This window comes from Hipposideros armiger, unplaced genomic scaffold, assembly GCF_001890085.2.
Source record: "Hipposideros armiger isolate ML-2016 unplaced genomic scaffold, ASM189008v1 scaffold_109, whole genome shotgun sequence".
Taxonomy (NCBI): Eukaryota; Metazoa; Chordata; class Mammalia; order Chiroptera; family Hipposideridae; genus Hipposideros; species Hipposideros armiger.
The window spans coordinates 1,323,616-1,337,437 of record NW_017731459.1 but is presented as its reverse complement, the minus strand read 5'-3'; the positions used below and the strand labels follow the sequence as shown (position 1 = coordinate 1,337,437).

At 42.3% G+C, this 13,822-nt stretch overlaps 1 protein-coding gene across 1 annotated transcript in view; it reads left to right on the top strand.

Annotated features, from left to right (window-relative positions):
- STAC (SH3 and cysteine rich domain) overlaps positions 1-13,822 on the top strand; it is a 132,877-nt gene that overhangs the window by 81,883 nt on the left and 37,172 nt on the right. The window contains exons 3-5 of the mRNA XM_019647154.1: positions 8,170-8,270; positions 9,856-9,937; positions 11,057-11,172. Of these exons, the coding sequence (XP_019502699.1) occupies positions 8,170-8,270; positions 9,856-9,937; positions 11,057-11,172 (299 nt within the window). The remainder of the gene's footprint in view (positions 1-8,169; positions 8,271-9,855; positions 9,938-11,056; positions 11,173-13,822) is intronic.

Below are 13,822 nucleotides of genomic sequence, written 5' to 3'. Positions count from 1 at the left end.
TATTTCACACAGGCTTTAACCAGTAGTTCTGATTTTCTTTGTTTGGCCATGGTTCTTAGAACATTCATCATTTTGGTCTGCCTCAGGTTGTTAGAAGTCCCTAAACAATTCATTTATCACGGCAATACATAAATAAAATACAATTATTTTATATTACTATATATAAATATTTAAAGATTATGTGAATAAAAATACTACTCTAGTTGATACATAAAGATGAATGTTATTTATAATAGAACTATGGAGTGAATTATTCGATAAATGATACATTTCTTTAATATTTTATGCCATCTTTGTGTTCAAAAGTTATGTGAGGTAAACTTTTACAAAACAAGGGCCAACTTACTTGTTTGTGAATAGTATTATAAAGGGAGCGATCTGGGTGTAGAATGTTGACTGCGCTCTCTCTGGGCCAGGCCTGGTCCAATCCTGAGTTAGCCATGGCCAGTTCAGCCTTAGGGAATCAAAATCATGCCCTCAGGGAAAGTCACTATTCGGAGTTGCAGACGGTATACCTTCTAGCCACGTCACTGCTTACTTTTTCATGGAGAGGTATGTTTACCAAAGAGAGGGCCCCTTGATTTTCCCATGTTGTGCTCACGACATCCTTTCTCAGATGGGGAAACTGAGGCTCAGAGATCAAGTGCCTTGCCCAAGGTCTGAGCTAAGGACTAATATCTCAGCATTTTGATCCTTTAGGCTTAACTTCTTCCACCCCACCGTGATGACTTTATATATTATATATGCATGTGCATGCACACATATCCAGATGAAAACATACAAATGTAATACAATTTATGCACGTAAGTTTTAATAAGTTATAAACCAGCTGCCCTGCTTTTGTACTTTTGTATTCTTCCACTTGGGCTTCTCCACCCTGGCTCCACTTTTCCTTTTAAAGGAATCAACCTAGATAAGAACACTGCTTTTAGGCATCTATGACATCAGTGCCATTTTCAAAACCAAAAAAATAGGTCCCCGAGTAAATGCATATCAAAACCAGAAACAGCAGTGTACACTTACATCAGCTAATGCATTTGCGGCCTGGACTCCTAATGGCATTATTGATCATGTCAGTAATCACCCACTTAGGGTGCTTGGCAATAAAGTCTGCAATGGGAAGGACTCTATTTCCTGCACTTCCTTTCTCCGTGCTTTCAAGGGCCTGCACGGGGTGCTAGAGCAGCTCCCTTACACGTGTCAGTTACCTGAACCCCCTTCTCTCCATCGGCAGGCAGCCATCTCATCCTGAAAATCCCTGTTCACATTTGTCAACTATGTCAACTATGAGCCTATTTGTAACAACCCCAGATGTGCTCTGAATGCTTATTCCAAAGGGGAGTTGGGGTTAGAAACAGCTGCAGATCTAGAATCTTCTGGGGATAACTTTTGGTGCCTAGAACTCTTTGTTCCTTTTCCTCCAACCCTCCAACCCCATCCTCACTGACTGTGGTCACATACTGGTATTTTTATTTTATCATCATCAGAGATAGTCGCAGCTGAGAGGGCCATGAATGCCCTGCTAATTTGACCCTTTCTGTTTCAGCACAAGAAATCCATATTCTTACTTAGCATCAAAAAGAAATAGTTGTTTAAGAATAATGGGCACACATCCCATGTTCTGTGTGCGTCCTTTTGAATTCCACTGTGGAGCACTGATTATTTAGATTTTGAAGCCTCACGTTGTTAATAATGGCACTAAAGATAGAGAATGTATGCATTTCTGTCCCAGAAATCAAAATTCTACATGAGATCATTCAGGCCATTGTTTATATGCATGAAGTCAGCCGTTTCTCATTGCATTGGCACATGAAACTGTGGCTGAAATTATGCTCACACACACCTACAAATACGTTTGTGTAGGTGTAGAGTGTCAGGCACTTCCGGGTTAAAATACATATGAGGTAGACACAGGAACGGAAATCTTAGGCTTCTCTCATCTGTCGGGGTGACAGAGAATTCACAGAAGCTGTAATAGGTCCCCTGGGAGGCATGATGGAACTCATACCAGACGGAAAAGGCAGCGGCCAGTGTAAGCTGTGAGCCGGGAGGATTCCACAAGCAAAATGACAAAAGTCAAGGGGCACAGTTAACTTGATCCTGGGCCAGAGAGTTGTCAGCATCTGCTTCGAGGAATGTATGAAGAGCCAGTGTCACAGACAGAGGGAGGGAGTCCCAGAGTCAGCGTTCAGCTGGTTCCTCGGCCAGGTAGGCATCTGACAGAACAGTATCTGGCCTGGACTGTAGGGTCCCCTAGGAGCTGGCAGAGCTCTGGGTCCCAACACATCAGGATGCAGTCACCCTGGGACATTAGTATGAAAAGCCAGACCCATCAGGTGGGAGCCCATAGAGTAAAGATCTGCAGGCCAACTAGAGCTCAGTAGTCACACAAGCCTCCCAGAGGCAGGGGGCCCCAAGAAGTCTAGCTCTTTCCATAGTGTGAGTGGGGTGGAGTCCCAACATTCTCTTAGCCTGGGCACTTCTTTGGCCCAGGCCTGGGCAAGCTGATTATTCTCGATGGACAGTAATGTACTTTGTGCCAAGCACTTTCCTGGCCACAGGGGTTCCAGAAATGAATAAACCATAATTCTATTGCAAGGTCCTGTTGTGAAAGGTACTCTAGGAAGTGAGGGAACAGAGAGTGGCGAGTCCTGTAGTTGTGGAAGGAGGGAGGGTGTGTGCAAGAGGCTTTGGAAGATGCTTGTGGGAGTTCAAGATGAGAAGCTGTTTAGCAGTTGAACAAGGAACGCAGAGGACAGTGTGAGCAACCCTCAAGAGGCATGAACCAGCCATCTTGGCAGGAACACAAATGACCTGGTAAAACAAAGGACGAGACCAAGGTGGAATGTGTTGAAACTAAAGCCAGGAACGTAGGCAGGGGTCTCATCTTGGAGGGCTTCTTAACTGATTCCCACATTATTCTTTTTCATTCCCTGTGCTGGTGTACATTCAGGGTAAACTGCCATGAATAGTGTTAGCTGCATTATAATGCCTGTTTTTATTATCTAGCAGAGGTTCTAACTTTAGTTTAAAAATACTAACTCTGTCATCTTTACTACCGTTTTCATTATCCCTAGCCCTTAAATGCCTGTGGTCTGCCCAGGCGCTGAAAACTCACCCACTGCTTTTGCTTTCATATCTCTGGCTTTGAGAGCCTTCTGTGACATGGATTTCTAGCCCTCTCTAGGCTCTGCACACTCTTGAACCCTTGCAGTCTCCTCTCCTAGCCATGACCTAGACTGGTAGGGTTGAGGGGAGTCCAGTAGCTAAACTTATAAGAATGGGGGCTTGGAATATCTTTGAACTATCTCGTCTGTGTTTATCTTTGAATTGTGTATAAATATTTTATGTATTCCAAGAACTATTCATGGATCTATTTATAGATATTCATATTTTTATATACATAGCTCTAGATATTTTTTTAAGCTTTTTTCCCAAATCATAGTAGTCTATTTTGTTGTCTAATATATGTTCATTTTAATCAAATAACTTGTAGGAGTAATTCCATAGTTGTACAATGTGGAAGCAAACTAACTGCTAGTGACAATTATAACCATTGTTCACTGCTATTTAAGTACTAGACTAAGAGTACATTTTTTATACAAGTTTATTTTTACTCATTCTTTATATTAGTTCTCTAGGTAAGTGGTCTCAATTGTAAATCATCATTTTATCTTTAATTCTGATACTATATGAAATTTGATTAAGTGTTAAGCAATGTCTCAATGGCAAAAACTTATCAAAATGACTATGGCCAATCTTTTTTTAAAGATATATGTAATCAATTTCATTTCTTTAAAAAAAAGGGGAGATTGTCATACAATGCAGTTGGTTTAGACACTTGCATTGAGAACACTGCTTCAATGTTTTCTCCCAATACCTATGTATAGACTTTACTCAGAGCTTCAACACTTGGTTTTCTTTGAACAGCTCACTTATCTATAACAGTGTCTGATACCATGCTCATAAAATAGCCTAGTGCCTGACACTTAATTAGTGTTGTATTGGCTCACATTTATCCATTCAAAATTCCATTTGAATATCATAACTTCCTAAACAATTTTCAGTTGTAGCTTATAGAACTGTCTTAGATTTATCCCAGAAGTTCAAATCCCAGGGAAGAACTGATGGCTTATGTGAGGAGATGGCCCCATGTTTTTCCTGCATCTCCATATATCAAGGACCACATCATTCCAAAGAGCTGACATGACACAGTTTCCAGCAACTTAATTTATTTGCTTTTTGTCACAGGAGTATGAGACTAGTTTATAGATGGTACTGATGATACTGAAAACTCTACAATGGAAACTGTGTCATACTCTAATCCAGAGTCACTTCTGAAAGGCAGCCATTCTCAACCTCTTTAAATGTTTCTGGCATTATTTTAGTATTTTTAAATGCTTTGCTTCTACTACTATTTATTGATTAACCAAATATTAGTTTCCTGCTATAGAAGATGAAGATTCACATCCCCTGCTTTTTCCCTCCTTCCTTGCTCTCACCTTCCCAAAAGTGTTATATCACAATATTTGCTTCCTTAGTCTCATCTTCACAAGTAGTTTTATCACAACTTTGTGTTAACTAGATAGCCAATATACACTATTGTGACTATTGCTAACTTCTGTTTGTTTCTTTTTTAGCTGAGCCATCTGCCACCTGTTGGCAGCTCAGCGGCAGCCCAGCTCCAGCCGGGAATTGAACCGCTAGTTGCTCAGAGCTCGCACTCTTGAGTGAACTCTTAACCAACTGAGCCACTTGGCTGGCCCTATTGCTAACTTCTTATTCAAGCATTGTACTATGATTACATTTGCTTCCTTACACAGGTTTTATATGTCCTCAAATTAGAAATCGCCTTTTTCATTTCCTTGACTTTTCATGCACCTGTATTTGTTTTTGGGTTTTTTTTCCCCAAGGGCTCCCATATATCTGCCAAATGCCATGTCTATTATAATATCAAAATCTCAAAACCATCAATGAATTTTTAAGTTCCATTTTTCCCAAGTCTACTGCCTTACTTCATCTTACAGCACCTGTCTAGGGCTATTGCAGTGTTTTCATATTATTTACCTCTCTTCTGTGTCAGTTCTTCCGTTGTGCACTGGACCTGACAACTTCCTCTTCCGGATTTATTCCCTCATCTTTCTAAGACACATCCTTCAGTAGTTTTCTAAGACAGTGTATGTAGAAAGTAAATACTTTTAATCCCTGAAGACCTGAATATGTGTTTGTTCTGCCTTCATACTTGTTGGTAATTTGACTGGGTATAAAATTCTAGGTTGAAAATTATTTTCCCTCAGAATTTTGAAATTCCACAGTTTTTGAAGGTCCATGGCCTTCTTGTTTACAAGTCGCTGTTGGTAGAGCCACTTTTCCTTTCTCCTGCTAAATTTCTAACCATTCTTCCGGTTGCTTTCTATCTTCCACATATATGTTGACCTCTCTTCTACCCTTGCTGCTCCTCACAGTAACCTTGTTATTTGGGGCTTGTACCAAGTTTTTATTCTTTGACTGTAATTTTAATGGGGTTTTGGTATGAATAAGTGTGAAACTCATGTAGCCAGTCTTCCATGTTTGCACAAAGTCCAGTGACATCTTTCTGTTTCCCAGTATTTAAACCCATGCAGTCCACTTTGCATATATTTTGACACTGTTCTATTAGCAACCATAAGAGTAATACTATCTCCATTTGATGAAGAGATAGCTGAGGCTTCAAGAATGTTAGTAGTGGCCGGCCGAGTGGCTCAGTTGGTTAAGAGCTCGCTCAAGAGTTTGAGCTCTGAGCAACAGCGGTTCGAGTCCAGCCCGAGCTGAGCAGCCGCTGAGCGGCCAACAGGTAGCAGGATGGCTCAGCTCAAAAAAAAAAAAAAAAGAATGTTAGTAGTTTTCTTAAGTATAAAGAGCCAGCATGAGACAGATTTGAGTTATGTCTCACTCTAATGAGACATAAGGATCACATTCGGTGATGTCTTTCTGATGGCAGTCTCTAGTAATAGCACAAGTCAGACCATACCTTCACTATATCTTGCTGCAGTAAACTAACAACACTGCTGTGATATGAATTATTCCTTTGAACTATTTTCTGAGCTACAGCATAGAAGCTTTCCCTTCAATCACTCTTGCTAGTCCACAATAGAAATTGGAACACCTTAAACCAAATAATTGCTGGTGACCTGACTCATACAAAACAGTGGATTGTATTATAACAGACAAGAAAAAGTGAACTTATGATGTTCGGGTCTGAAGGAAAATATCTTTTAATATTTAATGGTGCTATTTCAGAGTCCAACACACAATGAAATAACTTTCGTCTTTGAAGCTTTTACTTACATTTTCACATAGAGCACAAATAGCATTCCCTAATTCAAAAACAAAAAAATAAGTGATTGTTTTCAAAGTCCAGTCTTTTGAAGGCATTGCTGTCTTTCAGCTAAGTTGTTACTCTAAAAGGAAAAGATACTTTCCAGCTAGTACTTATGAACAAGCACACATACCCAGTAATTTATGATGTGTTTATATGTCACTTAGACTTTCTGTGGTTATAACAGCAGACATGCTTTATGTTAAATGAATCCTTCCTAAAAGGAGTTTTCAGGTAATACCTTCTGGAGGGTTTCTAGGTACTTGCCCAATCAAGAGTTTTTCCATTGCTTTTTCCAGCTGAATTTCAGGTTCTTGGACTTTCTTATTTTATCATCGAATTATCCCCAACTGCATCTTAATGTAAGCTAAACAAACCAAATAAAGGAAAAAAATGTTTGGGTCAAGCAGTGAAAGAGTGAAACTAGGCAGGACCTCCTCAGACCTGAGGCAAATTATTCTACTGTTTGGACCCTCAGGCTCTCATCTGTAAAACAAAATCATACACATAGACGATCTTCAAGTTTCTCTGAGCTCTAAATGCCATTTCTACACCATCAATGAATCAACTTCAATTAATTACCTAAATCAATCACCACTTTTAGTACATGTGTGTCTATAAATTTCTTTATTAATTTATTTAATATATATTTATTGGCCTTCATGCTCAGACCTGGGTTTACAGTGGCAAATGAATAGACTCAGTCCTTAGCCGCATTGCATTCATAGTCCAGAGGAAAAGGCAGACAAAAAACAAACTCTCAAATAAATAATAACTGTGATAAAAATACTGTGGCAGAGTGCTGTGAGAAAGAATAATAGGAAAAAGATAATTTAGACAGTGGAAGGGACATGTTTCCAAGAAAGTTTCATTGAAGAAGTGACAAGCAATTTGATGGATGAGGCGCAGCGAGACAAATAAAGAGTGATAGAAACAACATTCCAGGCATATAGGGCAGCATGTGGAATGATCCTGAGGCATTAAAGAGCTTGGGCATTCAGGGAACTTGAAGATCTTGTGACTAGAGCAGAGTGAACAAGAGGGGTGGCCTGAGACAAAGTTAGAAACAGGTTCCCACCAAATCATACAAAGCCTCGCCACCATGGTGAGCATTTTGTGTAATGTCGAGAAGGCAGGGAGAACCTGCTGAAAGATGGTTAAGCAAGAGAAGTTGGTGATTCGAGTGCATTTTTAAGATTACTCTGGTCACTCTACACAGACTGGAGGAAGGCAAAAACAGATAAAGCCAGCTCATTTGGGAATTAGTCCAGACAAAGGATGATGGTGGTTTGGATGAGGAGGCAATGGTGGAGAAGAGGGTGAATTTTATATATCTTGAAATATCCTCATTTTGCATCTATAATCAGCTGTGATGCACAGTGTGATATCTGTTCCCGCCTTTGTTGGTCAGTGATAGAAATTCAGGTAAAATGGGCAAAACTTGACCACTTGCACTACTCAGCAGTACATACAGAAGAACAGAAACAAGTGATCTGTGTAAAGAGCAGCAAAAAAATGGAATTTGCTGGCTTGAATGGAGAGGACAATGAAAATGGAGGCAGCTAAGATTTTTCTGGAGTAATGAGTAGAAAATGAGTGGGGAAAACCAGAGCTGACACCTTAGGTAGAACATGTAGGAGAAGATAAACGAATCAACCATAATATTTTGCCCATTTTGAAAGGTTCATGCAAAAGTCACAGAAAAGAAGAATTACCTGGGCTATGGAAGTAATCACTTTTCAGTGATTTCATAGTCATCACCAGAAAAGGGTAGGTTGTATCCTAACCAAAGCTCTCCATATGTCTGACAGGAACAAACGCTAAGCATGGACTGCGCTGCAAAGCCTGTAAGATGAGCATTCACCACAAGTGCATGGATGGCCTTGCACCCCAGCGGTGTATGGGCAAGCTGGTAAGGGCCTGTGCCAGGACCAAAGCCCAGAACCCCCTGTGCAGGCGCTTGCCTGCCCCAGTGAGATCACTCCATTTAAACTCCTCCTCTACAGCACCCTTGAGAACGAGACACCAGGAAGGCAGCCCCAGAAGGCCTGGCCTGCCACCTTGGCTTCCTAGGTAACAAAATGATAGAACAGAGGAGGAGCTTTGTCAGCCTAGGAGACGAGTGCTCCACATGGAAAAAGGACTCAGTGTCCTTAATAGCATGACCAACTTGTCCCAGTTGGGACTGTCTCAGTGTTAGCACAGGAAGTCCCACCTCCTGGGACAGTCCAGGTTTTAAAAGTGAAAGTCAAGCACCCCAAGAACTACTCCCCCAGCTGCAAACTAGGGTGGTTGGTCATCCTAGTACTTAATTGGCTGACAGCTCAGTGGGTGTCATGAATGGGATAGAGATTAATCACATTCCCAAAGGTGGAGAAAGTAGTAAAAACTCTACACCACTTTGATAGAATCATGCTGGTCAAACCAAGGGAGGTTGGGTAACCCTGGCCCATTCTGGGCTGATCATATTGTCTCAGGAGTGTGCCTCACATTGATAAAAAGCAACCCAGAGCACATATGAGGATATTTGAAACTAGGATGACCAAAGAATTGTAGAAATGACCAAGAATATCTACCCTAGAGAAATTTAGGCCATGACAGCCGTCTTCAAAAAATTTTAATACAAGCACAAGAGGGATCCTATTGTCATCTGTGGCTCCAGGAAAAAGATCTAGGATCAGTAGGTACCAAGTCTTAACAATCAGAGATAAAGTCACCAAAGACCTGTCTTTAGGGTTAGTGAGAGCTCCCCCACCCACTCCCATCACTGGCAGTATCCAAACAAAGGAGGGTACCACTGCGAGGAACATTGGATACAATTCTGGAATTCTAGGAGGGGCTGGGCCACTAGGTTCTCTTTCAATACTAGGATACAGTGAGTTGAGGTTCTTAGAGTTTTCAACTCAGTCTCATTGGCAAAGTCCTCTTCCCTAAAACCCTTGTCTCACCTGTTCCCCTACCCTTCCTCAAATCGTGATTCCCATAGGCTAAGGCAGACACCATGGAAGAGAGGTCACAGAAACAGGATGGAATCTAGGACACAAAGCCAATGGTCCTGGGTAGAGCTCATCAGACATACAAGGGCCTTGAGGCTTCTGAGGTCTGACTTCTGAGGTCTGCTTTCGCATGCCCAGGGCTTTTCTGATTTTAATAAACCACAATAACAAGCTGGGGTGAAATAAGGCATAATGGTCCATTTGTATCCTAGGAGATAATGAGGGGCCGGGATGCAAGGGAGGCTGCTGTGGGCTGTGGAGAGAAGAGAAGGAAGATGGGGTGGCCGGGACCGGGGCTTGCTTTCTGGGTGGAGTGTAGCTTGCTTATTGCCACCTGTATATCCCAGCTCTCCAGGGATAAATCATAGGACAAGTCAGCATCTTAAAGGGAGATGAAGGTGCCCTTAGAGAAACCAACTGGCTTGATTTTTACAGTTCTTCTGGGGTTTTATCCCTCTCATCAGTGACATTAAGCGCTTCTCTTTCTCATTCTCTCTCCAGCCAAAGGGGTTTCGGCGTTACTACAGCTCTCCCTTGCTCATTCATGAACAATTTGGATGCATTAAAGAAGTTATGCCCATTGGTGAGTTGGGACATGGATGGGTGGACTAGGTGAGCAGCAATGTCAGCATGAATGGCTGCTGCTCTCCCAGAGTTGCAAAACCAGCAGGATATGCTTGTGCATTTGTTTGTGGGTTTGTGCATTTAATGGGGTTATGATTGTTTGTGTATTTTGCTGGAAGGAAACATAAGGTGGATCAAATTCTGCAGGAATATTCATCCTCTCCCCGACGAAACTCGAAAAACACCCAAGTCCTAAAGGCTGCTGACATGCTACACCACCCATCAGCAGCATGGTGGAGTGGAAAGAGCATGGGGTATGGCATCCCATGACCTGATTTAAAGCCCAGCCCCCCCACTGACTAACTGTGCGTTTGAACAAGCTACTCAACTTGTCAGACCCTATGAAATGAGAACAGCAATGGCCTCCTTTGATAGCTGTTGTAAAAATAAATATAAATTATAGACCAATGCTGGGAAGGTGCTCCATGAATATCAGTTATTCTTTAATGAGAACAAAAAAATGCCTTAGATTTATAGATATTTCTGGCTTGCATTTATTCTGTAATAATATCACTCAGTGTACTTCTATTTTTCTCTCTCTCTCTGAAAACCTCCACATCAATGTTTGCCTTTTGGCGGGGGTGGGGGACAAGTTTTATAAACTAGAAAGCTTTGCATTAGAAACACATGAAGCCTGGTCATACCCAATTCTTTGAAAAATACTTGCTCCCTACTGCAAACTTTGTGTCTCAAGACTTCATACGTGGGTGAGCAGAGCTCCCCTCTAGGGGATGTAAAGCTGGCCTCTGGAAAGAACCTTGAAATTGGAGTCCTAGGGATAGATAACAAAAGCAGAAAACCAATCCACCAGGAAGCCTTTGGGAGCAGAGAGTGCTGGGTGCATGGAGGGACCTGGAAAATGGGCACATGTCGTGGGGAGCACCTCTGTGAGGAGCACTGAGCACAAAAGCTCCGTTTTTCCAGGGGTTAGTGGGTCTGCTGCTCAGAAACGGCTTCCCTGGTGCATGTGATAAGTGGTATAAGATGCAACCCAGGAGATGTGATGAGTGATTGGCTGCATTCCTGACAGTGATTTGAGGTAACCTTTGTCTCAGACGGCCTTTCTCTTCCTTTGCAGCCTGTGGCAATAAGGTGGACCCCGTCTATGAGACCCTCCGCTTCGGCACCTCCCTGGCTCAGAGAACAAAGAAGAGCAGCTCCGGCAGTGGCTCCGATTCGCCTCCCAGAACCTCTGTAATTGTCCTCTGCGTCCCTCAGTCCATCAGGGTGCTCTCAGGCAGGGCAGTGTGAGGGGTTCCACCAAAATGCATCATAAGGGTGGGTCTGTTGGGAGTCAGGCAGCCTCCAAAGGGAAACCCAAAGGGCTTTGGGGCACTAAAGGTTAACCTCCTGTTGCCAACACCCAGGAATCATTTTTACTTTCTTCCTCAAAGAACATGCTCTTGGCTCCAGGCTCCTTGACTCCCTCTTCCATGTACTACTTCTCCCTCTGCCTCCCACCAATATTACATCACACGTCAGTCAACACATAGACAGATTTCACCCAAACAATGAGCAAAAACAAGGAGTTCCAGCTGCGTTCAGTTCTTCCTCCAGATACATCCCAGTTCAAGGATGCAGCCATTTCTCACATTTTCTCGATCTTTTCTCTCCAAGGTGAGGTACACCCTTGGTTTCACACAAAAACTGCCCTCCAGAGACACTTGACCTCTGACTTAGGGGGGCTTCTCTCCGTGGGACACTCACCCTCTCAAACACCTCTCCTGTTATACCTGATCTAAAATGAGTGTTCCATGCATCTCTGTGACCTACCATCATTATCTTGCCTCTAGCGGTCCCAACCAGAATTTCCATAAATTCCCCAAGATGCCACATCTACAACTCATGTGGAAGGCGACCATCTCTGCCGCAGAAAGACAAGGACCTTCCAATTCACATTTCCAATTAGGATAGCTTGTACCCAGTTATTGGTTCCATTGTCGCAGCTTCTGCTGGACTGAGGACTTCCGGGCAAGACACAGATAACCCTCCAAATGGTCTGCCCCATAGGGTCCCCTCAACATCCAGGGATTAGGGTTGGTTGTGGGAGAAGAGTAGACAGACTCCTGGAAAGGGTCCTCAGGGGCTGAGTTGAGGTAGAGCCCTCACTAGGTGCACGTCAACCCACAAGAAAACATAGGTATGTAGGTCAGGTGGGTGAGTAGGTAGGTTTGTAGGTCCTCGACCAATGCCACATGGTCATCCTAGAAGCCATCTTTAAACTCACTGAAAGTCCTGTTCTTCCTACATTCCACTAACTTCTGAGAGGGAAGAAACAAAAATAGCTCTTCCTTTTTTTCTTTGCTCAACATAAAATTGATGTCAATTAGTTCTTTTTTTACTACTTAGCTAGCTAGCATGAGTTAAGTGCTTACAGTTTACTAGCACTGTAGGGGACACAAAAGAATGGAGGACATAGCTCTTTACTCTTAGAATTCACAACTTATTTCTAAAGACCAAACTGATGGAGCAGAGAGCTGAGGATGGCGACTTATTTAGCATTTTTTAAATACAGTTTTATATGTCTTACCCTATCTTTATTAGGAATAAGAACATCACACACATGAATTAAGGGTATTATAACTATGTCATGTGAGTGTTGAAGGATTTCACAGTGAAGATGAGAAGTATTTAGCTTCAATAGACATTGCCTCAAAACAGTGAGGGTATAATTTGTGACATTTGAAGATACCGAATCCTGATGATCTCCTTAAAGAGGCTATAAATCAAATTGGCAGTCCAAGTAATAATGCTAATTCGTTTACTGAAAGAAGGCTAGAAATGGTGCTAAATGTAATGAAAACATACAAAGCACATACAGACAAGGTTTATATTATATACAAATATGTTATGGTTGTGGGGGTTGGATGACAATAGTAGTATCAGTAGAGTTCCTAGCACAGGGCATCACTGGCACTCAGTAAGTGGAAGGTATTGCTGTTTTATTTCATTAACCATCTAGGCCTTAGCTAGGTTTTCTCTGAACTGGAGTTATGAACGTGTAAAAAGGTTGCGATCCATTCTAGAAGTAAGTATGTCTTTGAGTTGAGCATGTCCCAGAGCTAGCCTTTAACAGGGTCCATCCTCAGCTCTGTAGAAAACCCCTGAGTCACTCAAGGGTTCTGGTAAGCCTGTCCCCCTGTCATGTCCTCCAGTCACTTCCTTGCTTGGGTGTCTCCAGGGGTCTGCTTTGGCTTGATCTTCGTGTTCTACTTGCTTTTCCTGGTTACCTTTCTCACACTCTTTTTGTCCAACCACCATCTCTAAGCTGATGCCTCCCTTAGGTGTTTCCCATCTTAACCTCTTTCCCAGGCTCTGGACCAGTCCTACGGATTTCTTAAAATGAACATGTGCAAGCTAACTCATGCTCCATTGCTGATTAGGTCCTGTGATTCAGAACTCAGAAATGCGTATCAAAAATGCTCTTCCTCGCTATCACCGATGCTGGAGGTATTTGACTGCATCCTCTCTCTCCCAAATTATTATAAAGGAATAACTGTGCAACCCTCTTCCCTTTGAGTCTACTCTCTGCAGTATCTCCAGATTTATTATCTTTTAAAGAAAGACTTTTTTTCCTAATTAAAGACTCAACTTTCCTAATTAAAACACTCTGTTGGCTCGCTTATGCCCCAAAGGCAAAACCCAAACTTTTTAGCATAGCAAATGAGGCCTGTCTAAAGACATTCCTTCCTCTGAGCTCACTAAGCTCTTTAACATCTGCACACCTTAGAACATGCTGCTCCCACCAGCTGAAATTCTTTAAGGCCCAGCTTGGTGTTTACAAAAACTGTGAAGAGTTCTCAGACTCCCCAAGCATGGTGAATTGCTCCTCCCACAAGCCTTC